We start from the raw sequence: 26835 nt of genomic DNA, 5'->3' as shown, positions 1-26835 counted from the left end.
AAGAGCCCTCGAGAGCAAGTTACAAAATCAACAAAGTCTCATAGGCAGACTGTCCCAAAGATGCAAATAATACGAACATGGAAGCAAGCAACCATTTACAGTGCTAACCACGGAGGCAGTTGATTCCGCGATCGAAGCTAGAGTCGAAAAGCACCTCCAGGCTTTCGAGGACGTCTTCACAAAGAACATCCTCGCCCTGATTGAAAACATCACCAAGCCTATCGTCAAAAAGATTGCGACCCTTAACACCCAAGTCACCACCCTTGCAAATCAAGTCGCCACTCTTACAAGCCAGGTCACAGCCCAGATCAACAATTTCATAGCACACGCAAAGAGCAATTATGTCACCAAGTTTTACCTCGACAGCCTTCTCAACACGACCGAGTAGGGTAGAAAAAGGCTCGCACGAGCAGTTGCAATGCTTCCCGCTTGATCTCACCCAACCATGAAGCTGCATGTGAAGCTGAAGAGCCTCATGATGGCGACCCCTGAGATCACAACAAAGGGCACGCAAAAAACTCTGCGCATCTGGCAATGTAACTGTCGATCCTTCCGTCCCCAGTATGCTTACCTACAAGAACTCATCAAACTGCACCACCCTGATGTAATTGCCCTATAGGAAACCAATACCCACAATGTTCAAGGATACACCGCTCATACACAAACACAACGCACAGCCATCCTTACCAAGAAAACACTCACAACGCAGGAACACGAAATAGAAGGCATCCCCATCGAGCACACCATAGTGGAGATAATACCAGACAGAAAAACGCAGCAAAGCCTCTTTATCGCCAGCATATACAGCCCTCCTCGTGATCAACTTCCGGAATTCGACAACTTTGTCCGTGAACTCAGGAAACGCATGAAAGGCCATCAAGTTGTCATAATTGGAGACTTCAACGCCCCACATACAGCATGGGCTTATCCAAACACCACCAAGAAGGGAGCCCGAGTGCACAACACTGCTCAACAACACAGGCTGACCCTTTGGAACGACCCACTGCAGGCCACGAGAGTCGGGAAGAGAGTCTCCATCGACACAAACCCGGACCTTATGTTCACAGCGAACGTCCACTGGGCCGAGTGGAGTCGACTTTCCGAGACGCTCGGAAGCGACCACCACATTATCCAACTCGACATCGTGTATAACCGGAAACCAACCAAGACTGGAGTTGCTCGACTAAAAGACTGGAAGTCCTTCAGAGACAACCTCAGCGGCAACACAACAATCGACGACATCGACCATCGGCCCAAGGGCCTTTTTATCACCGAAGAAAGCCACACCAAGAGCATCCAGCTAAGCACCAACACCCCCACAGTCTACCCGCATCTCCTTCATCCCTGGGAGGCCAAAAGAAGCCTCCTGAAGAGGTGGAAGAGACAAAAGCTCAATAGAAAACTTAAGCAACGAATCGCCCTTCTCACCCAAGATTACGCGGAGCAACTTAGCAAGCAAAATTGGCACACCTCTTGTGACAGCATACAAGGGAAACTCAGCACCAAGAAAACCTGGCATCACCTACGTGCTCTCTCAGCTACCGATCGCACCAAATTGCAACAGAGGCAGGATCTGCGCAGCCTGATCGATAACCACGCTGGATCGGTGCATGATCTCCTTCGTGAGCTTCAGCAAAAACTTAGCAGCGACAAGCCAATTTCATCAGCAAGCGGAAAGACGTACGACGGCGCACAAAACCCCGATCTCGATCGACCATTCACCCAGGCAGAGCTCCACGCAGCCTTAGCAAAACTTGCTAGAAACACCAGTCCCGGCAAGGACAGAATAACTAATAAGCTCCTACGCAACCTCCCGCAATCTGCCACTACAGCACTGCTACAGTACTACAACGACTGCTGGGAAAAGGGGGACCTACCAGCAGCCTGGAAGCATTCGGAGGTCATTATAATCCCCAAACCCAGCAAACCGCTTCGTATCGAAAACCTCCGTCCCATTTCCCTCACATCTTACGTGAGCAAACTCCTCGAGCACATGCTGCACGAACGGTTAGCACCATACCTCAAGGACAACGAACAATCGCCGCATACCATGTTCGCATTCCGACAGCATCTGTCCACGCAGGACGTACTCCTGCTCCTCAAAGAAGATTTGCTTGACTACCTCGATCACAGACACAAATCATCAATCCTGGCAATTGACGTAAAGGGCGCATTCGACAACGTGAACCACGAAGCCATTTTCCGCAACCTCGAAGATACAGGCTGCGGAGCCCGGATCTATTTTATACTACATCAGCAGCTTTTTGACACACCGAACAGCAACAGTAGGCATCTACAACCTCCGCAGTGATAAATTTCAGCTACCCAACAAAGGAACCCCACAAGGATCAGTTATTTCACCCCTCCTTTTCAATGTCGCAAAGATCAAGCTACCGAAACAACTGAACGCCATCCCAAACCTATTCCATGCCCTTTACGCCGCCGACGTCACGCTCTGGACCAAAGCACCTACTACTGGACAACAAGAACGCAATCTACAAGAAACCGTCGATACTATCGAAAGATACCTCCGAGAATGTGGTCTCCAATGCGCACCCGAAAAGTCGGAGTTTCTCGTCCTGAGAGCACGGACACGAGGAAGACCACCTAACTATATCGAACCCGATCCTAGCCTCTCGCTCAAAGGAACCCAGATTCCTACAGTCGACCCTCTTCGCGTACTCGGACTTCACATCCACAAGGACGGACCAGGGGCGGCCACTCTCCAGCGTCTCCAACGCACACTGTCACAAGCTACGCACCTCGTCAAGAGGATCACAAACCAAAGAAGCCGACGTGTCGTGCTCCTTGAGGAGCACGCACACTAAGCATAATTCAAGCTCTCCTAACTAGCCGCATCACCTACGGAACTCCCTACTTGACGCTCAAGCCGGCAGAAATCAAGAAACTCAATGTTGTCATTCGGAAGGCAATCAAAGTAGCCTTGACGCTCCCACCCATGGCATCAGCGGATAAACTCCTCAAGCTCGGCGTCCACAATACGTGGGAAGAGCTTGTCGAGGCTCACAAAATCAGCCAACTAGAGCGACTCAAGCTCACACCCACCGGATGTGAAGTATTGCGCTACCTCAACTACAGTGAAAGCTTCACTGCAGACACAGACGAGAAAGCAAGAATCCCACCTGCAGTCGGGGACTGTATCAGCGTTGCAAGTATACCGCGCAATATGCATCGAACTTACCACAAGGAGCGTCGGCAAAGCAAAATCCCCGCACTCAGCAAGAAATAGGGGAGACACGCCGATACGAGGTACATCGATGCTGCCCGGTATATTAAACTCAACGTCTTTGCCCTAAGCGTCACGGGTCACCAAGGCAAAGAACTTGCAGCTGTCACCATCCGAGCAAGAGCCCCCGAAAATGCAGAGGAAACGGCAATCGCTCTGGCAATAACAACTTGCCCTGAAGTAGCAGTAATCCTAGCAGACTCCCAAGCAGCAGCTCGCAACTATCAAAAAGGACGCATATCAGAAACCGCACTCAAAATTCTTAGAAATCACATCACACACGCCCCGCTCCCCGACACCCAAATCAACTGGGTTCCAGGCCCTCAGGGCATGACAGGAAATGAGGCGGCACACGCCGCTGCTCGCGAGCGTACCAACCGTGCTTTGCTGCCATCCCACACTAGACCGGCCACCAACGTTAATGACATCGCCCTAAAGTACTCGGAGCTTCTGCAACACCACCGACTCAGCAGAAGAACGTACGCTTCACCACACAAGAATCTGAGCAAAGAGAGAGAACTCATCCTGCACCGCCTACAAACCAACACCAACGTACACCGAATAATCATGCACAGACTGTATCCTACGCAGTACTCGTACACATGCCCCCATTGCGACGTTCCAGACACCCTGCAATACATGGTCCAGGATTGCCCACTGCGTGACACATCCGCAGACCCTACCTCGCAAGCTCCACAAGACGACTCCAAAAAAGTCCACCCCATAGAAGCACAAGGAGAGCGCCCCAACTCACCGCAGATCTACACGACAATTGAAACGTGGGAGGCCAAGCCTCTGATGACCAAGCCTCTGTCCTCTGATGACCTGGACGACCAACGCAGTCTCGTCGCATGGGCCAAGGAGGCAGCCCAAACCAGAGGGTTCTTGGAATAAGGATTCCTCCTGCCTAGTGTGATCCGGGTCTGACTCGGATTACCGTATCAGAAAATAAAAGTTTAGTTCTCTCTCTCTTTCATCTCTAACACCTAAGGAAGGTGATACATGTACACGCTGCACAGAGCAATTTCTAGTTGCTTCGGTGCGACGATTCCGAAAGAACTATAAATTTCAGGCTGTACGCTTTAATATTCCGGCCATTCACTTTTTCCGGACTTTTCACGAAACCAGCTGCTGCAATACGTTGTTAACTTGTAGTTTGCTACATATTCCTTCTGATGTGCTGTTATTAGTATTTATTTTTGTATTGCCATTGTTTTATGTCTGCTTCTGTCTGTAACAATGTTTCTTGCTATGTGTATTCGTACAAATCGTACGAATACTGACTGTACAATAAATGAATATATAATTACCAAGTAATTATAGTAGCTCTCTATAAGATGCACCATCATTCTCGTCCCGCCTTGACTTGTTTTCTATGGAGCCTCCAGCCCCTTGGCATAAAATTATGTCAATTTTACATGTTTATCGACAGTCGAACATAATTCGTGACTTAAGGGGATAAAGTCGACGCGCTTTAGGTTTTCGACGATCGCCGACTGTGTTCGCCGTTGTTACAGTTCTTTGAGTGTAGCCTGTTTTTGAGGGCACAAGGGCGCCCAACAATGTGCTAGTTTCGTAATTCCCAGTTTTGCTCCTTCCTTCAGCCTCGCTACTACGTGACTTCTGGTGGAGGTGCTAGTGTGTTCATGTAACGAATGCCCCCGCAAAGCCACGATCCAATCCGTAAGTCCGAGGACAACACCAACGTCGCCTAAGACCAGCGAGCTAGCCGCAGACTACGAGAAGTGCCCCCGGAGCACAGAGCTTGATACAACCGTGGCCACCTCAACAACCACAATGGCAGCCCCAGCGTCACCAATCATGCTTCAACAACCCAGAGAGCCCCTTGCCTTCCGTGGAGCTACGTCGGATGATCCGAAAGCCTGGCCCGAAACCTTCGAAAGGATCTTGACCTTCAGCGACTCGACCTCTGAGGATAGCCTACGCCTTGTGCACTTCTACTTGGAATATGCCGCGAGGACTTCGTTTGGGAACCGGGAGTCCACCCTACAACGTGGGACATGTTCCTCAGTAACTTCTTGAGGACTTTCACAAGCATTGTCCGAAAAGAAAGGGCCGAATTTCTGCTGGAAACCCGAGGGCAAATACCCAGTGAGAATATCGCCACCTTCACAGAAGAGATGACCCGTCTTTCCCCGCAAGCCGACCCGGAAATGTCCGAAGAGAAAAAATTCCGCTTCTTGATCAGAGACACAAAGCAGCAACTTTTCGCCGGATTGATCGGCAACTCACCGAAGACCGCAGTTGACTTCTTGACTGAGGCAACGACGATTCAGAAAACTGGAAATGCGTACTAAGCAATATAACCACCAACTGCTCGCGCCGCAGTGCGCCATCCAAGGACTTCGTTCCGGTAACTTCCAAGAGGCCATCAGGGCCATTGGGCACTAAGAGCTGCGCAAACAGTTACCTTCATCGCAACCTCAGGTGTCCTCGGTCACTGACATGCTCAACGGCGAACTTCGATGGTCACTGGGCGTTTCCGAAGTGCAGCCCGAATCGCGGCCTCCCGTGCCGGAAGCGATCTACTCCGCCGTCGCCCACCGTCAAGGTCCCCCTCTGCGGCCACGCCAGAGCCCTGTAACACCGCAATTCCGTCGTCCACCGCCACCGCCGCCGCCGCCAGAACGGCCACCCGTGGCCGAGCGCAGCTACGCCAGGAAGACGGACATTTGGCGAGCCCCCGACTACCGCCTGCTCGGCTATCACTGCGGAGAATCCGGCCATGTGTACCGTCAATGACCATACACGGACTTCGGACTGAGAGGGTTCGCCGTCAACGCGCCGCGCCCACAGCTTGGAAAGCGCCCCCGCGACATGGCTGACTACCTCGCCGCTACTCAGTGGAGTTCCCCACGATCGTTCCGTTCGGCCTCGTCAGGCCACTACCTGTAGCCCCAACGCCAACCATACCGAATGGCCCAACGTTTGCAAGCCCATACCCGGAAAACTAAAAGCAGCAACCGATGAAGATGCGGTTGCTCTTCGTCGAACTGACGAAGATCCTCCGCCACCAACAAAGACGCCGAAAATCTTGTCTCGACGACATATCAACGAGGCGCCGCCATCCCGACGAAGTCGGGAAGCAAACAATACGCCGAGGAAAGACGACCGGACCACGCCACGTACCAGCCACCAGTCAACGCGACGCAGCCGTGATCTGACGCCAAAGCCTAACTCCAACGAAAGGCAAAGGACCACCCACCTCAACGTACTTCTCGACGGCCACGCATTCACCGCCTTTGTGGACACATCAGCCGACTGCTCCGTCATGAGCCACCCAGTTAAAGAACGGTAAGACTGCACGTTAAGAACCTCAATTTCGGTCGCTGGAGGACACCTCATAATGCCGACTGCAATCTGCACGGCAGGAATTAACGTTAATGACCGCACTTACTCTGCCCCCTTCGTTATCTACCAACAGTGCTCCCGATACGTCATTCTCGGCATGGACTACCTGAACCAACATGGCGCAATTATCGAATTGGAGTCGAATTCGATAACGCTCTCGATACCTCCTGGGAGCTACCGTAATCACCATGCCTTGAGTGTCCTCTAAGATCAAGTGAGCATGCCGCCTCGCTCCAGCCTTGTTACTTCCGTCAGTGCCGGAACACCCGCAGACGTAGAAGGCGTTATCGATGGCGACCAAGGTCTATTTCTCAACCGTTAAATTTGCGTCGCGATAGGGATCGCTCGACTGCACCAAGGTAATGTGCAAGTGATGCTGAAAAACTTCCGCCAGGAGTTCAAGCACATCAACCAGGGCCTGACGCTTGCATACACTGAGAAAATTGTGGAACCCAGCAATGCGGTTGTCCTCTCGGACTCTGCCACATCAACACCGACGGCCATAGTTCCGAACCAGACTTTGAGATCCAAGTGTCCCCATCATTACGCAGCAACAGCTCAGAAGTCTTCTCCGACGATGCAAAGACTGCTTTTCGACGTCATCAAGGATTCGACAAACACCATTGGCAAAGCATCGCATAGTAACCGAACTATGCGCTCGACCACTCAGCCAGAGCCCTTATCGAGTTTCGACGTTAAAGCGCGAAGCTATTAGGCAACAAGTCGACGAAATCCTGCAAGACGACATCATCCAACCATCGAAAAGCCTGTGGGCATCTCTGTAGTCTTGCTAAAGGAAAAGGACGGAACCCTACTTTCCTGCGTCGATTATCGTCGACTGAACAAGATCACGAAGAAGTACATATTTTCCCTCCCACGGGAAGACGATTCTTTGGATCGGATCAGCAGCGCTAAATACTTCTCGTCGATGGACCTCAAGTCTGGCTACTGGCAAATATAAGTCAACGAAATCGATAGAGAAAAGACCGCCTTCTTCACGCCAGACGCGTTCTATGACTTCGTTAGGCCACTTCGACTGCGCTCGGCGCTTGCGTCGTTCCAGCGCGTGATGGACACGCTTTTAGCAGGATTAAAGAGGCAGATGTGTCTTGCTTACTTCGATGACCTCATCTCCTTCGCCGGAAATTTGGACGATCACTTTAGGTGGCTTGCGACAATACTAGAGGCCATCAAGTCATCAGGGCTCACTCTGGAGCCGGAAAAGTGCCGCTTCCCTTACGATGAGCTTATATTTCTAGATAACGTCATCAGCAATTCTGTAGTCCGCCCAGACCCACAGAAGACAGCTTCCATCGCAAAGTTCCCGAACCCCTTCGACAAGAAGGCAGTGAGTAGATTCCTTGGCATGTGGGCCTACTACAGACGCTTTGTCAAGGACGTTTCATGCATCGCTAAGCCGCAGACACATCTAACCAAATTTGATGTCGAGTTCAAGTGGGAAACGCCGCAGGCCGAAATATTTCGAGAACTCAAGCGAGGCATGCAGTCAACGCCGGTATTCGTACACTACGACGACGGTGCCGATAGGCCTTCGTTGAAATAATAAAGGCAGAAGACTTCGCTGAACAACAACGAACCGAAATGGGGCTAAAAAGACTCGTCGAACACCGACGTTGCCCTTAGGGCCTTTAAGCGAGGATTGTCTTCGTTATCGCCTCAAAAGAGCCTACTCGTAAAGATCTCAGCAGTCCGCGCCAAATACCTTCTTGTTCCTCAGCGCTGTCATGAATCACTGTCCACCACCACCTCACGCTTCTCAAAGCGAGACGACTTTCCCCATACTTCGGCTGCATTTTCCTGTGGGTTTCATTGGGCGTTCGTCCCTTGCCCCATAGAAAACAAATCATACTTCGTTGCTCGTATGTCGTAGACGTGTAAAGCACAACCGTCATCTTCAACAACTTACAGCAGCGCCGTGCCGCTGAGTTACCTGTAGAAAAAACCGGACCGGTCCAAGAAAGATCCACCGCTGGGAATGGATATGTTGACTTCGCACTTACAGCTCTAATTTGGCAAAAGAAGGGAAGGACTTTCTGATTCGCGCTTGTATTATAACGAATGCATGATATCGCAATAATGCATCCATCTTATATAAAACGATGGCGGCGATATCACGCATCTGTCGTATATCTGTCTGATGATGACGCAATGACAACGATGGCATGAGAATGGTGGCGTTATCACTATCGAATGATGGCAGCAAGATTACAATTCAAAGGCGAAGAAGGAATGGCATGTATGAATCGACGAAGGTGGTATATGGTATATGACGACAAAGGTATTGCAACGGATGCAAGACATCCGTTCTTATAATAACTATGACGGAATAACGATGATGGAATGACAATAGCGCTGCAATGACGATTGTATGACAACAGGATGATTACCATGAGATGATAAAGAAAGTATGACGTATACAGATTGACGAAGACGGTATATGACGACAATGGCGTGACTGCAGTGTGATGATGTTACTGAAGTGATCACGATGGTAAAAGGGCAGTGTGACGATGACATGCGACATTGGGATGACGACCATTGTGTGACGACGACAGCATGCTGAGAGTCGCATAAGGAAGTTAAGATGACGAAGACGCAATGACCGCGGCGACATCTCAACCAGGTATGGCCAGAAATGCATAACGACGACGCATTGACAACAATGGTACAACGGTATGAGGAAAATATGATGAGAGTAAGTGATTGACAACGGTCTGACCATGACTGTATCACAATACGTTGTGACGACGATGGTAGGACAAGAGCCGGATGACGAAGCTGCAGTGACAATGGCCCGAATAAGAAGGCATGACGACTGCAGTATGACTACGGATGTACTATAGCGGCGGTTTGACGACGACGAAATGACGAAGATGCCGTGAAAACAGCGGCATAAATACAATTTAGTGACTACAGCATGATTACGATAAAATGACGAAGAAGGACTGAGGTTGATGGAATGCCCTCAGCCTTTTTTTTCTCGTGAGGCTCTGGTAGCGTTGTATTATGCCTTCATTCATAGTCCCATTAAATGCGGCATTGTTTCATGGGGCAACACGTGGGCGTGTCACTTATCAAATGAACATGTTCAAAATCAGTGAATACGCATTGTCACTTCCAGCCCAATGCAATCCAATGCATCTGTGTTACTTCGCGCGTACAATATCTTACCTGTTAATAATTTGTTCCAGTTTAACATACTCGTCTTATTCCACAAGTTGCTTCATAATAACCTTAAGTTCCCATTCATTGCAGTTGACCCTTCGCAGAGTAAAAATATAGCCAGTTTGCGGCTAACAGCAATTTATTGTTACCTGTTTTTGATACCAATTACGGCAAAAAACATCTGTGTTCGCTGCAGTTTCTCTTTGGAATTAATTACCACAACTATGACACCCTGTACTTCTCTCGAAATCCTTAAAAATTACCTTAATCATCATTTCCTTTGATAACTGTACCTGACGTTCTTTCTTTGACTTCTGTCTCAAATGTAATTTCTTGTGTTTCATCCATGCTGTTTCCCGACTTTCCTTTATAACGTACTTTTTCGTGCTTGTTTGATTCTAAATGAATTGTATAATAAGGCATTTGATCTGTGGATGTTATTTGATAATATCGCTCATTTGCTATCTATAGATATTACCATCAATGTTGTTATTATTAACCGAGGGTGCTACTACAGTTCTTTCAATTTGGCACCTTCGTCTGTATATTTGTGATGTTGGAACTACTTTTTTGAGAACTAATAATAAATACTAGCATGCTTCCTTGGACGAAGGCCGTATGACGACAGCATGACGGCAATGTGATGACGTTATTGAAGTCATGACAATAGGAAAACGACAGCATGACGATGAGGGCATTGCGACGATGGTATCACGACGAATGTGGGACAATGATGGCATGATGTGAGTCGGATGATGAAGCTTGAATGACGAAGATCTTCGTAGCATCGCGGCCACGAACACACACCTAGTGACCCAAGTTGTTCGACAACTTGGTCGGCCTAGAAGGCGCGACGACAATGACATGGCGATGGTCGGATCACGAAGCTGGAATGACGACGATGTAATGACCACGACAGCATCTCAACCATGAGCCCATATCTAGTGGCCCAAGCTAGTAGATAACTTGGGCCACTTGGTTGGAGCAAGATCATAGATAGATAGATAGATAGATAGATAGATAGATAGATAGATAGATAGATAGATAGATAGATAGATAGATAGATAGATAGATAGATAGATAGATAGATAGATAGATAGATAGATAGATAGATAGATATTGCCAAAACGCCTGAATTCTGCAAAGAATTCTAATGGCAATAATAAGGCATTGTTGTCCCCAAGGTGTCAAGATTCCTCTTGAACTTTGATCATACGTTACCCACAGAATGGGTCCCATTCCCGTCCAAATTGAATCTCAGAAAACAAGGTAAACAAAGTACTTGGTTCGTATGAGCATTCTAAACGACTACACAACCAGTGCGTCGCAATTATCTACAAAATCTCTACCATCATGTTCAACTTTCTCTACAAATCGCAGAGAGGAAGGTACATGTCCTTGAAATATAAAGCTATTGGTACAGATGATTCTCTCAGTGCACTACGCAAATTTTCTGTTACATTCGTGTAACTCCGCTACACATTAAAAACGAGTGTGGAGCGCGTTATTAAGCATCTTATTAATGCTTAATCAGCGCTAAATAATTATTACTTAATTAATGCCTAATTAATTCTTAATTATTATTAAGCAGCTTATTAAGCTTTTTAAGCACCTTATTCGCTGCGTCTATCTTCGCTAGCTTATAGCCTCTGACATATCCCACATAATATCGACATTTCAACACGGTGTAGGGCTTAGCTCATCCAGGACAGAGAAAATAGATGCGTCTTACAGCACTGCTAGCCACACGAATAGCTCCGCTGTAAAACCAACTATCACTATATTGAGGTACAGGCATCCCCCTCTCAGCAGTTTCATTCATCATAGTTGTGATTAGAACTTTGAAAATGTTAATATTTCACTGCAAGGATCGGCGAGCTCGCGCTGCCACACCGCGAACAGCTGCGAACAAACCAGGACAGGTTGTGCCACAGCGATGGTGCTGCAAAGTAAGCGTGCAACGCCGTCTCTGGCGTATTTGGCTGGCCGTGCCTTGTGTTCCATCGAGCAGCCGTTGTATAAAATAAGAAATTAGGCGCCCGTACTCGTGTTTTATTGCGCATTTGTGTTGCGTCTTCCTGAACAATTTACTACTTATTTTGTGCAGTGACAAAGCTGCGCAAACTTGTTTTATGTGGTTTCTAGGTATACTTTGTGGCGCAAAATACATTTCTTGAAAAGGGACAAAAGAAGTTTTATGTGGCCAAGTTTCAGTGCCTGGCGAATTTATGTGCTCATGGTCGTTTCCAACGCAGGCTGAAGTCGAGAAGGTCGTCGTCGAGCCACCAAAACGTGGCAAACCAGGTTCCAATGGCGGTAGTTCTGTGGCTCCTGTAGGCCAAGTTGACTCGACTTGGCCTACGCATGGACGGATTGAGTTCCAAGACTTCTCCGCCTCCTACAGGCCTATGGTGCTCGAGGATTCTCTCAAGCACGTCACATTCACAGTGTGTTCACGGCAAAAGGTGAGTGAAGCATGAGAAAGCTACCTTTCTCGCCGTAGGATTGAATGGAATACAAAAAGAAGCTTGTGACATGTATTAAATGTATTCAAAAGAAACGGTCAGCCTCCTGGCCGCAACAAGAACACTGACCAAGCAATAGACGTATTCTAGAACAATCGTGCCTAACTGCGCATAGGGAAAGAGGGAAAAGGAATGCAGTTTTTGAGGAGAGAAACTATTTCTGAAACACTTTTAGCCAATGTCGTCACTGTCGGAATCCAGCTCGACCCCGGTCGGTGTACTGAGTCCCGTTGTCAGGACCCTTTGACCTGTGGGCCGCCAGTGGCGACCACGGTCTACCTCTTGCGGTGGTACGGTGCAACTCTTCTGGGAGTAAGGAAAGTAGTGTAGTAGTGTGGGATGCCTGAACGTGTTAAAATTTGACGAAAAGTGCGAAGGAGTACTTGCCGCGTACTTGACCGACCGATTTGCCCGACCTGTCGTCAATGTGGCGCTGGACAGCCTCGTTCGGGAGCATAAGTGTTTGTGCCTTGCGGATTACAAGTCTTGAGTGCAGTCTTAAGGAGCAATAATTTTTCCAATTGAACGTGGCCCATGTTAACGTCTGTTCTTTCTTTCACCACCGATTTCCGAAAATAAAGCATGATCACAGAATTATTGAAACGTTTGTGATTCTTTGTGTTCGCTAATGACCCGAAAATCACTTTTGCCGCGCAAGGTAGGGATGAGCAGACCGAGTTCGACCGTAATGCCATTGTGTAGCGGTGTTGTGTACAGCTCCAACTGCGCCATATAAGTATTTCTCATGAATCGGCTGAAAAATGCACAGAGATAAGTTTTGGCATATTGAGAGTTTGAGAAATGAAAATAATATTTGAAAAATTTCAAATTTGTGGAGTTACTGATCTATAATTCCGCGTTAAACGTGACGTAGACATTGACGTAGACAACAACGTCACTTGCAACTGGCACGGGCAGAGAGAACACAGGGCTTGTGCTAACTGCCAACTGAGTTTATGACGGGAATTACAGCAGGCTACTGCGCCACAAGGCTACTTACTACAACCCGCGCCTGCGAATATAAAGTCTGCAACAAGACACCATATACTAAACACTGCAGCGTGATGGCGCAACATCGAACTCAGTATTCATGAAGTGACATATACCTTTCAAATAGGCCACATCGCGATCGCATAAAGCCAAGGAAGCATGGAGCTTTTTTGCAATATCACAGCAGGGCACTGTGGCGCTAGTGTATACGGAAGCTGCAAGGGTGGTACTTCAGCTAAGAAGGAAATTGTCGTTATTACACGAATTTGCCTACGATACACCTTTCTGGCTTTAAATTTCTTTGTGAGTTTGGAAATTGACCGTTTTGAAAAAGATATTCCGTCATAGTTGCAACAGCCCACGATGAAGTGGTGCAGCTGCTTAATGCCCATGAAACACAGAAGCATCTAACAAATGTCTAAAACATGTCTTGAACGGCTGATCAAAGTTATAGTAGCTGCCTTGATCATGGCATTTTTGAGCCATGGATGTCTAGAGTACTTCAGTAAGCTCTGCTAAGGTTAGGCTAAATGTTCGCTAACGGACGCCTTGAGAGAAACAACGGAAGGCTTCTACTGGACATTCCCAAAAGTAATTTGGCAGCATTTACAGTAACACGATAGGTGTCCCCAGTTACAATACATTGTTTAGATTCTTGGATAGTGATGCCCAAATATTTCTTCCACTTATGAACCACCTTTCTATTAGGAAGTAGATGTAGCATGGCAATATGTAGCATGGCTCAAGTTTTCAACATGTGCATTTCCTTTAGACAAATCAATGAATGCTACCTATATCAATTATTTTTAAATAAAAACAATGTTTTGCCTGGCAATGCCATGTTAATGTGCGTTACAAAATAAACGGAGGCAAACTAGAGAAGAGAACGGGAAAGGGAGGCACTCGCAACTCCTTTTTTTTTACATATATGCCGTCGGTCAACATATGCACGCAGAGCTAATTTTCATTCATGCATCTACTCAAACATTCATGACACCAACGATCAAGAAACCTCTTCTCGGCCTCAACCTTCTCGGCCTCAACCAGTTCCCTTGCTCTAGTATCAGTACGGGCAAGAATCCACTCATCTGAAAAACGTGGTTCACAAGAGCGTGAGAGACAGTTCCCGATGTGCTAATTGGCAAATTTCGGCCCTCTTTCATTTGCTCAACATTTCTTTCATGCTCCCAGACACGCTCATTAACACAGCGCCCGGTCTGACCTATATAGGAACGACCGCACAAGAGGGTAATCTCGCAGACAACCCGTTCGGCACACTTCATGAAAGGTCACCCATGTTTGGTCTCACAGCCTTTTTGAGTTCTTTTTTTTTGCGATTTGAGAGCAAAGGCTTCCGAGGTTCCTTGGAGCTGAGAACACAAGCGGGACGCCATGTCTGCTCGCTACCTTCTTCAGATTGTGGGCCGCCTTGTGCACGTACGGCACGGCCACGGGTCTCACCTCTTGCCGAGGGGCCTCTGCGCCAGCTATCATCGCCTTTCTCTTCATTTTTTGTAGAAGGCTTTTGGCTACTCCTGTGACCCCAGTTGCGAGTGGCACCCTGTCCCGTTCTCTTCGCTTGTGTGTCTCCGTTTATTTGGCATCCGTAGAGTTTTTAATGAACAGCTACCAACTTGCGCAACAGGAAGTGCTTTTAAGATATATTTATTGTGCATGTTTGACTAGAGAAAAGATGGCACCTCTGCATTAAATGAATCACTGTTAACAAAACGTTGCCCTGCTTTCCCTCCCGGGAATTTATATAGCGTCCAGCAGGGAAACCTTTTGTCAGTGGTGATGCAGTTCAGGCAGAAATCACATCCTCGTTTCAATTGCGGACTGCAGATAAACATTACACCTGCATACAAAATGCATTGTGGCGCTAACCGAATTCCTAAGAAATAGATGGTGCACAACTACAAAAATAGTCTCTACGTCAATCTGTCAACGAATATAAGCTTCTTTTTTCTGATGCCATGCATCATTTAAAACTGAATTATAACTTAATTTATGGCTGACTTCCATAAAATATCGGCATATGCTTGCGTAGCATAACGAATAATAGCCAGCTATTCGCCATATCACCCTCAATAAATTCCATAGTATATGGCAGGTAACCGGAACTGAGAAAAAAATAAGGATATGTTTTATTACTTTTTACACAACTGCACTGATTGGCCCCTCATCCAGTCTAGTGCTCAAAGCATGAATGCAGGCTCAAATGCAGCAACACATCTAGTTCACACCATGTGACATAGTCCTACTCTACTGCATCATCATCATCATCATCATCATCATCAGGAGCAGCAGCAGCAGCACCAGCCTGGTTACGCCCACTGCAGGGCAAAGGGAAAAAGTTTACTATACTTCTCATACTTCTGCCATACTTCTCCAACTACCTCGGCCATGTACTAATTGTGGCCATGTTGTCCCTGTAATTTTCCTAATCTCATCTGCCCACCCAACTTTCTGCCGTCACCTGCTACGCTTCCTTTCTCTTGGAATACAGTCCGTAACCCTTAATGACCATCGGTTATCTTCCCTCCTCATTACATGTCTTGCCCATGCCCATTTCTTTTTCTTGATTTCAACTAAGATGTCATTAACTCGTGTTTGTTCCCTGACCCGATCTGCTCTTTTCTTATCTCTTAATGATACACCTGTCTTTATTCTTTCCATAGCACGTTGCGTCGTTCTTAATTTAAGTAGAACCCTTTTCGTTAGCCTCCAGGTTTCAGGCCCGTACGTGAGTACTGGTAAGACACAGCTGTTATGCACTTTTCTCTTGAGGGATAATGGCAACCTGTGGTTCACGGTCCGACATTGCCTGCCAAAAGCACCCCAGCACATTCTTATTCTTCTGATTATTTCAGTCTCACGATCCGGATCTGCAGTCACTACCTGTCCTAAGTAATGTATTCTCTTACCACTTCCAGTGCCTCGCTACCTATCGTAAACTGCTGTTCTCTTCCGAGACTGTTAAACATTACTTTAGTTTTCTGCAGAATAATTTTTATACCCACCCTTCTGCTTTGCCTCTCCAGGTCAGTGAGCATGCATTGAAATTGATCCCCTGAGTTACTAAGCAAGGCAATATCATCAGCGAATCGCAAGTTACTAAGGTATTCTCCATTAACTTTTATCGTCAATTCTTCCCAATCCAGGTCTCGGAATGCCTCCTGTGAACACGCTGTAATTAGTATTGGAGAGATCGTATCTCCCTGCCTGATGACTTTCTTTATTGGGATTTTCTTGCTTTCTTTATGTAGGCCTACGGTGGCTGTGGAGCCGCTATATATATGTTTCAGTATTTTTACATACGGCTCGTCTACACCCTGATTCCGTAATGCCTCCATAACTGCTGAGGTTTCGACAGAATCAAACGCTTTCTCGTAATCACCGAATGTTATATATAAGAGTTGGTTATATTCCGCACATTTCTCTATCACCTGATTGATCGTGTGAATATGGTCTATTGTTGAGTAGCCATTACTGAATCCTGCTTGGTCCTTTGGTTTACAGAAGTCTAAGGTGTTCCTGATTCCATTTGCGATTACCTTAGTAAATACTTTGTAGGCAACGGACAGTAAGCTGATCGGTCTATAATTTTTCCAGTCTTTGGCGTCCCCTTTCTAATGGATTAGGATTATTTTAGCGTTCTACCAAGATGCGGGTGCACTCTAGGTCATGAGGCGTTACGCATAGAGCGTGGCCAGTTTTTCTAGAACAATCTGCCTACCATCCTTCAACAAATCTGCTGTTACCTTATCCTCCCCAGCTGCCTTCCCCCTTTGCATAGCTCCCAAGGCTTTCTGTACTTCTTCCGGTATTACGTGTGGGATTTCATATTCCTCTAACCTATTCTCTCTTCCATTATCGTCGTGGGTACTGTACAAATCTCTATAGAACTCCTCAGCCACTTGAACTATCTCGTCCATATTCGTAATGATATTGCCGGCTTTCTCTCTTAACGCATACATCTGGTGCTTGCCTATTCCTAGTTTCTTCTTCACTACTTTTCAAGTCATGTTCAATTCTATCCATATTCTACTTCCTTATTCAGCTTTCTTACGCTTGTTGAATAACTTCGAAAGTTCTGCAAGTTCTATTCTAGCTGTAGTGTTAGAGGCTTTCAAGCATTGGCGTTTCTTGATCAGATCTTTCGTCTCCTGCGATAGATTACTGGCATCCTGTCTAACATAGTTACCACCGACTTCTATTGCACACTCCTTAATGACGCCCAACGATTGTCGTTCATATTATTACGATATGATCAAGGGATGCTCAAGAAACGAGCCGCCGCGAGAACGACGACGAAGTTGGTCGGTGCGCTTGGCGCGAGCGAGTGTCGGCCTGGCTGCCTGGCTCCAGTGTAAATAGCCTGTAAATAGCGTCTTCTCTCTTTGTCTTTCCACACGCAACATTCTGGTGGAGGTCAGCGATCCCCGTCCTCACCACGGAACTCAGAAGTGGTTGGCACACCGAGCTTGTCACCATGCCTCCCGGTGACGCGCCCACCTCTGCAACGGCTTCGGCTTGTCGCACTGCTCAAATCCTCACGGTCGCCCCACATCGCGACCCAGGTGTGTTCTCTGGCCTGCAGGGACAGGATGTTGACGACTGGATCAAACTCTATGAACACGCCAGTGCTAATAACAGGTGGGACCCAACGATTATGCTCGCCAATGTCATCTTTTATCTCGGCGGCACCCCACGCGTGTGGCACCAAACGCATGACGACGAGATCACCAGTTGGGACAATTTCAAAGAGATAATAATATATGGGGTTTTACGTGCCAAAACCACTTTCTGATTATGAGGCACGCCGTAGTGGGAGACTCCGGAAATTTTGACCACCTGGGGTTCTTTAACGTGCACCTAAATCTAAGTACACGCGTGTTTTCGCATTTCGCCCCCATCGAAATGCGGCCGCCGTCGCCGGGATTCGATCCAGCGACCTCGTGCTCAGCAGCCTAACACCATAGCCACTGAGCAACCACGGCGGGTAATTTCAAAGAGAAGCTACGGGAACTGTTTGGCAACCCCATTGGGCGCAAGGCTGCCGCGAGAAAGGCTCTTGCGTCTCGTGTTCAGTCATCTACGGAGCCGTACGTTTTCTACATCCTCGACGTCTTGGCTCTATGCCGGAAAGCTGACGATGCTATGTCCGAAGCCGATAAAGTTTCACATGCTCTAAAAGGCATCGCCGACGACGCTTTCAATTTGCGTGTTTTCGGCAACGTCTCGACTATCGACGCCATCATCAAAGAATGCCGTCGCCTTGAACAAGCTAAGAGCCGCCGAATCACACACCACATCACGCAGCTACCGAACACTGCTGCTACGTCGACATGTGAGGGTCGACCACGTCAGACCACCACCTGTGACAACGTCACCCGTATTGTTCGCTGCGAACTCGAGGCCACCTGTTCGCCAGCTTTCTCCACGACGCCTCCCGATCCGCCAGCAACCACCATTGCGATGATCCAGGCCGTCGTCCGACAGGAATTTGAGAATATGGGTCTGAGCTCCGTGTGTTCCACGTCTCAACCCAGCGTTCCCCAGTTCTCTAGCGGCCTTCCTCGTCCTCGGCACTCCTTTTCCGCCACATCTCGCCGCAACCCGTCCGATTGGCGTACCCCTTATGACCGGCCGATCTGCTTCCACTGATGTCGCATCGGCCACGTCGCTCGTCACTGCCGCAACCGATGGCCACCACCTCCTCGGACATACACCGCCGCTTATTCCCGCACCTTTGGACCTTCCGTTCCCTATACCACCCGCCATGAATCCACTGCCGCTGATGCTCCTGCTCCGAACCTTCGGTACAGCCGCTCGCCCTCACCTCGACGCCATCGGTCTCGTTGGCACCAACCCCGTCGCTTCTCTTCGCCGCCTATCGCATCCCGAATCCAGCAGGAAAACTAGGCACTGCAGCTTCTGGAGGTGAAGCTGCGTCGTCGACCCTGCCCTCAAATCCTCTGCTCACGTTACCCACGAACCGAAACATCCTTGACCTTGTCGTTGACGGCTATCCTGTCACGACACTCATCGATACAGGAGCACATCTTTAAATTAATAGTGCTGCCTTCCGACGCCGACTGAACAAGCTCCTCACCGCAGCGTCGGCACGCGTCGTCCGCGTTGCGGATGGCGGTACTGTGCCTACCATCGGCATGTGTACGGCACGCGTCAGCATCGCCGGCCGCCACACTCCTGTCCTTTTCACCGTAATTGCTCATTGCCCCCATGACCTCATTCTCGGCCTCGACTTTCTCTCCGCACATTCTGCTCTTATTGACTGTTCTTCCAGCACCCTTCGCCTTGAGTTGCCGATGCTCGCAGAACCTTCTGACGCACCCCACTGCCGCTTACGTCCCACCGGCTTTCTTCGCCGGAAGCCAAAGTCCATAGCCTGCATTGAACTGTTGTCTTTCCCACCAGTTCCTGATGGCGAGTACCTCGTCACTCCACTGCCCGACATTCCAATAAGGTATGACGTTACAGTGCCTCACAGTATACTTCATATTACTGGGAACCGCGCACTCGCATGCCTGTCTGTAACTTTGAATTGGCAAAGCAAATTGTACCGCAAGGTATTTGCCTTACCACCGTTGATTGTCTCGGAGACCAATACGTGGCAGCGTTATCAACCGATGGTTCTCGCAAGCTTAGCAGGCCCCTCGCGCCAGCCTCGGGTGTCGATCCCGATATGAAGAAAATGGTTGCGACGGACCTATCCTCGGCGCAGGCTGAAGAGCTTTGCCAAGTATTATCGTCCTACCGAGATATTTTCGACATTGACGATCGCCCTTTAGGCCAGATGCTCGCGCTCAAGCATTGGATTCTTACTGGCGATGCTACGCCTATTCACCGACGACCGTATCGACTTTCTGCGTCGGAACGCCAAGTAATTCAAAACGAAGTCAACAAAATGCTCGATAAAACATCATTGAGCCTTCCTCGAGTCCCTGGGCGTCACCTGTGGTGCTGGTTAAGAAGAAGGACGGCACTTGGCGCTTCTGTGTAGACTACCGTCATCTGAACAACATTACTAAGAAGGACGTCTACCCGCTCCCACGTATAGACGACGCCTTTGACTGCCTGCACGGTTCCAGCTATTTCTCGTCTATTGATCGTCATTTGGTATACTGGCAGATTTCTGTTGACGATATAGACAGAGAAAAACCGCGTTCATCACACCTGATGGCCTGTACCAATTTAAGGTAATGCCGTTTGGATTATGCAATGCCCCTGCCACCTTCGAGCGCATGATGGACTCCTTGCTCCAAGGTTTCAAATGGTCCACATGCCTCTGCTACCTCGACGACGTCATCGTCTTCTCGCCAACGTTCGACACTCAGCTTGAACGTCTCACAACTATACTTGATGTATTTCGAAAGGCGAAGCTGCAACTTAACTCGTCCAAATGTCGTTTTGCCCACCGGCAAATTACTCTTCTGGGCCATCTCGTTGACGCTTCCGGATTACAGCCTGATCCCGACAAAACTCGCACTGTCAGAGAGTTTCCGGTTCCGAAGACAGCCGCAGACGTTCGAAGTTTTGTAAGGCTATGCTCGTACTTCCATCGTTTTTTTTTCCAGGTTTTGCGACAATTGCTAGACCCCTAGCTAAGCTTTTGAAGAAAGGCGTACAATTCTCGTGGGGCACTGGAGAGGCCGCCGCCTTCTCTCGTCTCGTCACTCTTCTAACCTCGCCATCGATTCTCGCCCACTTCGACCCTGATGCCCCTACAGAATTGCGTACAGATGCCAGCGGTCATGGCGTAGGTGCCGTCTTAGCCCACCGTCAGCGTGGCCAAGATCGCGTTACTGCTTATGCAAGTTGCCACCTATCACCATCGGAGCGCAAATATTGCATTACGGAACGCGAATGCCTTGCTGTTGCCTGGGCGGTTGCGATGTTCCGTCCTTCCCTTTACGGTCGCCCCTTTTCCGTAGTCACTGATCATCATGCTCTCTACTGGCTCTCTTCGCTAAAAGGTCCAACAGGCCGGCTTATTCGATGGGCTTTGAGGCTACAAGAATTTTCATATTCCGTGGTGTACAAGTCTGACCGCCTGCACCAAGACGCTGACAGCTTGTCGCGTTACCCGGTTGACGATTCTGACTCCTCTAATATTGCCAGTGCTTCTTGCGTATTCTCTGTATCACAGCTGCTTCATTTCGCCGACGAGCAACGCCGTGACGCCTACATCAGAGCACTCATCGACCGTTGTGAGCACTCTCCGACCAATGCTACTCTACGCCTCTTCGTCCTCCGCGACGGTACTCTGTACCGTCGTAACCTTCATCCGGACGGCTCTGAGTTCCTGCTTGTAGTACCTGAACACCTCCGCTCCACTGTTATAGAAGAGCTCCACGACGCACCAACGGCCGGACATCTCGGCGTATCTCGAACCTATGACCATGTACGTCACCGTTTTTCCTGGCCGGGCCTTGCCCGTTCCGTACGACGTTACGTCGCCGCTTGTGAAGTTTGCCAACGACGCAAGAAGCCTTCCCAGCTCCCCGCTGGTTACCTGCAGCCGCTCGACATCCCTGCCGAGCCCTTTCATCGTGTCGGCTTAGACCTTCTCGGCCCATTCCCGGAATCTACATCAAGGAACAAGTGGGTTGCAATCGCGGTGGAATACGCGACCCGCTACGCCGTAACCCGTGCTCTTCCGACCAGTTGCGCAACTGATGTTGCGGACTTCCTCCTACATAATATTATTTTGATGCATGGTGCTCCGCGTCAATTGCTAACAGACAGTGGCCGTACGTTTTTGGCCAAAGTCATCGACGACATCATGCGTGCCTGCTCAGTACGGCGTAAGTTTACCACCTCCTACCGTCCCCAAACGAACGGCCTCACTGAGCGCTTGAACCGCACCCTTACAAACATGCTATCCAAATACGTTTCCGACGACCACCGTGACTGGGACCTGGCTTTACCTTACATTACCTTTGCCTACAACTCTTGCCGTCTCGAAACTGCTGGCTTTTCCCCGTTTTACCTCTTGTATGGCTGCGAAACAACGCTCCCACTGGACACTGTGCTTCCCTCCGCCACAGCTTCAACTAGCGCTTATGCCCGTGATGCAATCGCCCATGCTGACCACGCTCGCCAACTTGCACGCGCTCGTCTGCAAGTATCTCAAGACAAGTAGAAGCAACGCTACGACCTCCATCCCCGTAATGTCCATTTTGTGTCCGGCAGCCTCGTGTTGCTTTGGTCACCTTCGCGTAAAGTTGGCCTATGTGAAAAACTTCTTTCTTGTTACACAGGCCCATATCGCGTGATACGCTATGTGACCGATGTAACCTATGAAATCGTTCTAGCCACGCACACTACGTCCTCCGCTGTGACAACCAGTGACATTGTCCACGTCACCCAACTCAAGCCCTACAACTCTCCACGCTCCTTGGATATTTAACAGCACCGTGACGGTGCTCTTGCCGCTGGGGGGGGGGGGGGGGGGGGGTAGTATTACGATATGATCAAGCGATACTCAAGAAACGAGCCGCCGCGAGAACGACGACGAAGTTGGTCGGTGCGCTTGGCGCGAGTGAGTGTCGGCCTGGCTGCCTGGCTCCAGTGTAAATAGCCTGTAAATAGCGTCTTCTGTCTGTGTCTTTCCACACGCAACAATATCTTCAACACTAAGGTCCTCTTCCTGAGTTAAAGCCGAATACCTGTTCTATAGCTTGATCCTGAATTCTTCTATTTTGCCTCTTACCGCTAGCTCATTGATCGGCTTCTTATGTGCCAGTTTCTTCCGTTCCTTCCTGAAGTCTAGGCTAATTCGAGTTCTTACCATCCTATGGTCACTGCAGCGCACTTTGCTGAGCACTTCCACATCTTGTATGATGCCAGGGTTAGCGCAGAGTATAAAGTCTATTTCGTTTCTAGCCTCGCCATTCGGGCTTCTCCACGTCCACTTTCGCCATCCCGCTTTCGGGAGAAGGTACTTATTATCCGCATAGTATTCTGTTCTTCAAACTCTACTAATAACTCTCCCCTGCTATTCCTAGAGCCTATGCCATATTCCCCCACTGACTTGTCTCCAGCCTGCTTCTTGCCTACCCTAGCATTGAAGTCGCCCATCAGTAGAGTGTATTTTGTTTTCACTTTACCCATCGCCGAATCAACGTCTTCATAGAAGCTTTCGACTTCCTGGTCATCATGACTGGATGTAGGGTCGTAGACTTGTACGACTCTACTGCACAATACATTACAAAAGATCCAGAATGTGTAATTAACAAGAGTGACGAATAAAAGCCAAGGTATATCTTGCTTTCATCTTATAAAAACAATCATATCCGGAATATGATTGTGGTCACAGCCATATAGCAGCCAGATTGCCCGAGAAATTTACCGTAGTAGGAGAGCACTGCCTGCCAACAAAATTTTTCTCTCGTAGGCCTCGTGTGAAAGTTCTTGTAGATACAGCCAAATAAAATTACAGGAAAGGAAACAAAGCGATAGGAAATGAAATTATATAAATTAGAACTTACAATTAGCAACATGTGTCACTCAAACAGTTTAGCTTGCATTAAAAGTAAATTTAGACAGTCCTTTCTTTTAAGCCATTAAGGCGTAAGAAAAGTCTACCAGTCAGATTTTGTTGAAGTTTTCACATGCAATGATCTTTTAACACTACTTTGTGAAAGCTTTATGAATGCCATTTTATTATGGCAGCATTTCCTACCGTCCAGTTGCCTTTCTTTCATACATAAACATGACATAATATAGGGCAAGGAAGATACCATACAAAGGAATGTTGATAAAATATTACAAAGCAATACTTTCCAGGCTTTATTCTGCGTCAATCACTTTGTTGATGTAATTTCAACAGTCCCTCACCATTAAGGCATCGCACTAGATCATACGGCATACGAAATTTAAAGTTGTACTTCATGACGTGATAAACAATAAATTGTCCCCCTGTCTTGGGGAAAAATTTTGTTCTGCCGAAAATCTTCGGCCGGGGCGTTGGCGTGACGCCAGCGCGATCTCTTGCTCTCACGCTCTTGGCGCTGTTGGTCGTAGCCCACTTGCTCCTCGGGAAAACGAACGATGCGGAGCGATTGCATTGCGAAGTCGGAGAAAGGCTGGTGCGCGCACGCTCTGCTGCGAGAAACGACGTCACTATTGGAGTAGCAAATGGCGCGCCACACCGTTCACCAGAGCGTTTCTGTGGTCAGACCGCGAGCGTTTCGCCTAGGTACACTGTAGCCTAGGCCGAGCCCGTGACATTCCCATAGAGCCAACGTAGCCGGTTTTCACAGGCGCCGCTGCCTGGATTCTAACGGTAGTTGCACTGATACTAGAAAAAATATTTGCTTACTAATAACATATATTGTTTTGAATATTATTCGCTTACAATTTAAAGTTAGAAACGACAGGCGATGCTTGAATAATTTCTAGACGCCTAGAAAGTTACGTGTGTATCGAAAGCGCAATGATGCTTCTGAGGAGTACCATACAGCAGACGACCGACGCCGGCAACGTCTGCTTCTGCTGTGGCGCTGCGCGCTTGCTTTGGCCAGGGTAATCCTCAGTTTACATCGTTCAGGTATTATATATATATATATATATATATATATATATATATATATATATATATATATATATATATATATTCATCAGCCTGGTTATGCCCACTGCAGGGCAAAGGCCTCTCCCATACTTCTCCAACTACCCCGGTCATGTACTAATTGTGTCCATGTTGTCCCTGCAAACTTCTTAATCTAATCCGCCCACCTCACTTTCTGCCGCCCTCTGCTACGCTTTCCTTCCCTTGGAATCCATTCCGTAACTCTTAATGACCATCGGTTATCTTCCCTCCACATTACGTGTCCTGCCCATGCCCATTTCTTTTTCTTGATTTCAACTAAGACATCATTCACTCGCGTTTGTTCCCTCACCCAATCTGCTCTTTTCTTATCCCTTAACGTTACACCTATCATTTTTCTTTCCATAGCTCGTTGTGTCGTCCTCAATTTAAGTAGAACCCTTTTCGTAAGCCTCCAGGTTTCTGCCCCGTACGTGAGTACTGGTAAGACACAGCTGTTATAAACTTTTCTCTTGAGGGATAATGGCAACCTGCTGTTCATGATCTGAGAATGCCTGCCAAACGCACCCCAGCCCATTCTTATTCTTCTGATTATTTCTGTCTCATGATCCGGATCCGCTGTCACAACCTGCCCTAAGTAGATGTATTCCCTTACAACTTCCAGTGCCTCGCTGCCTATTGTAAATTGCTGTTCTCTTCCGAGACTGTTAAACATTACTTTATTTTTCTGCAGATTAATTTTTAGACCCACTCTTCTGCTTTGCCTCTCCAGGTCAGTGAGCATGCATTGCAGTTGGTCCCCTGAGTTACTAAGCAAGGCAATATCATCAGCGAATCGCAAGTTACTAAGGTATTCGCCATTACCTCTTATCCCCAATTCTTCCCAATCCAGGTCTCTGAATACCTCCTGTAAACACGCTGTGAATAGCATTGGAGAGACCGTATCTCCCTGCCTGACGCCTTTCTTTATTGGGATTTTGTTGCTTTCTTTATGGAGGACTACGGTGGCTGTGGAGCCGCTATAGATATCTTTCAGTATTTTTACATACGGCTCGTCTACACCCTGATTCCGCAATGCCTCCATGACTGCTGAGGTTTCGACTGAATCAAACGCTTTCTCGTAATCAACGAAAGCTATATATAAAGGTTGGTTATATTCCGCACATTTTTCTATCACCTGATTGATCGTGTGAATAGGGTCTATTGTTGAGTAGCCTTTACGGAATCCTTCCTGGTCCTTTGGTTGACGGAAGTCTAAGGTGTTCCTCATTCTATTTGCAATTACCTTAGTAAATACTTTGTAGGCAACCGACAGTAAACTGATCGGTCAATATTTTTTCAAGTCTTTGGCGTCCCCTTTCTTATGGATTAGGATTATGTTAGCGTTTTTCCAAGATTCTGGTACGCTCGAAGTCATGAGGCATTGCGTATACAGGGTGGCCAGTTTCTCTAGAACAATCTGCCCACCATACTTCAACAAATCTGTTGTTACCTGATCCTCCCCAGCTGCCTTCCCCCTTTGCATAGTTCCCAAGGCTTTCTTTACTTCTTCCGGTGTTACCTGTGGGATTTCGAATTCCTCTAGACTATTCTCTCTTCCATTATCGTCGTAGGTGCCACTGGTACAGTATAAGTCTCTATAGAACTCCTCAGCCACTTGAACTATCTCATCCATATTAGTAATGATATTGCCGGCTTTGTCTCTTAACGCATACGTCTGATTCTTGCCAATTCCTAGTTTCTTCTTCACTTCTTTTAGGCTTCCTCCGTTCCTCAGAGCATGTTCAATTCTATCCGTATTATACTTCCTTATGTCAGCTGTCTTACGCTTGTTGATTAACTTCGAAAGTTCTGCCAGTTCTATTCTAGCTGTAGGGTTAGAGGCTTTCATACATTGTCGTTTCTTGATCAGATCTTTCGTCTCCTGCGATAGC

The 26835-nt window shown here is 48.0% G+C and overlaps 1 protein-coding gene across 1 annotated transcript in view; it reads left to right on the top strand.

Annotated features, from left to right (window-relative positions):
* LOC126529756 (multidrug resistance-associated protein 1-like) overlaps positions 1 to 26835 on the top strand; it is a 216489-nt gene that overhangs the window by 173932 nt on the left and 15722 nt on the right. The window contains exon 12 of the mRNA XM_055069901.1: positions 12061 to 12270. Within this exon, the coding sequence (XP_054925876.1) occupies positions 12061 to 12270 (210 nt within the window). The remainder of the gene's footprint in view (positions 1 to 12060; positions 12271 to 26835) is intronic.

The sequence above is a fragment of the Dermacentor andersoni genome, chromosome 9 (genome assembly GCF_023375885.2).
Source record: "Dermacentor andersoni chromosome 9, qqDerAnde1_hic_scaffold, whole genome shotgun sequence".
Taxonomy (NCBI): Eukaryota; Metazoa; Arthropoda; class Arachnida; order Ixodida; family Ixodidae; genus Dermacentor; species Dermacentor andersoni.
The sequence above is the reverse complement of the archived record's forward strand: the minus strand, read 5'-3'. Positions and strand labels throughout refer to the sequence as shown.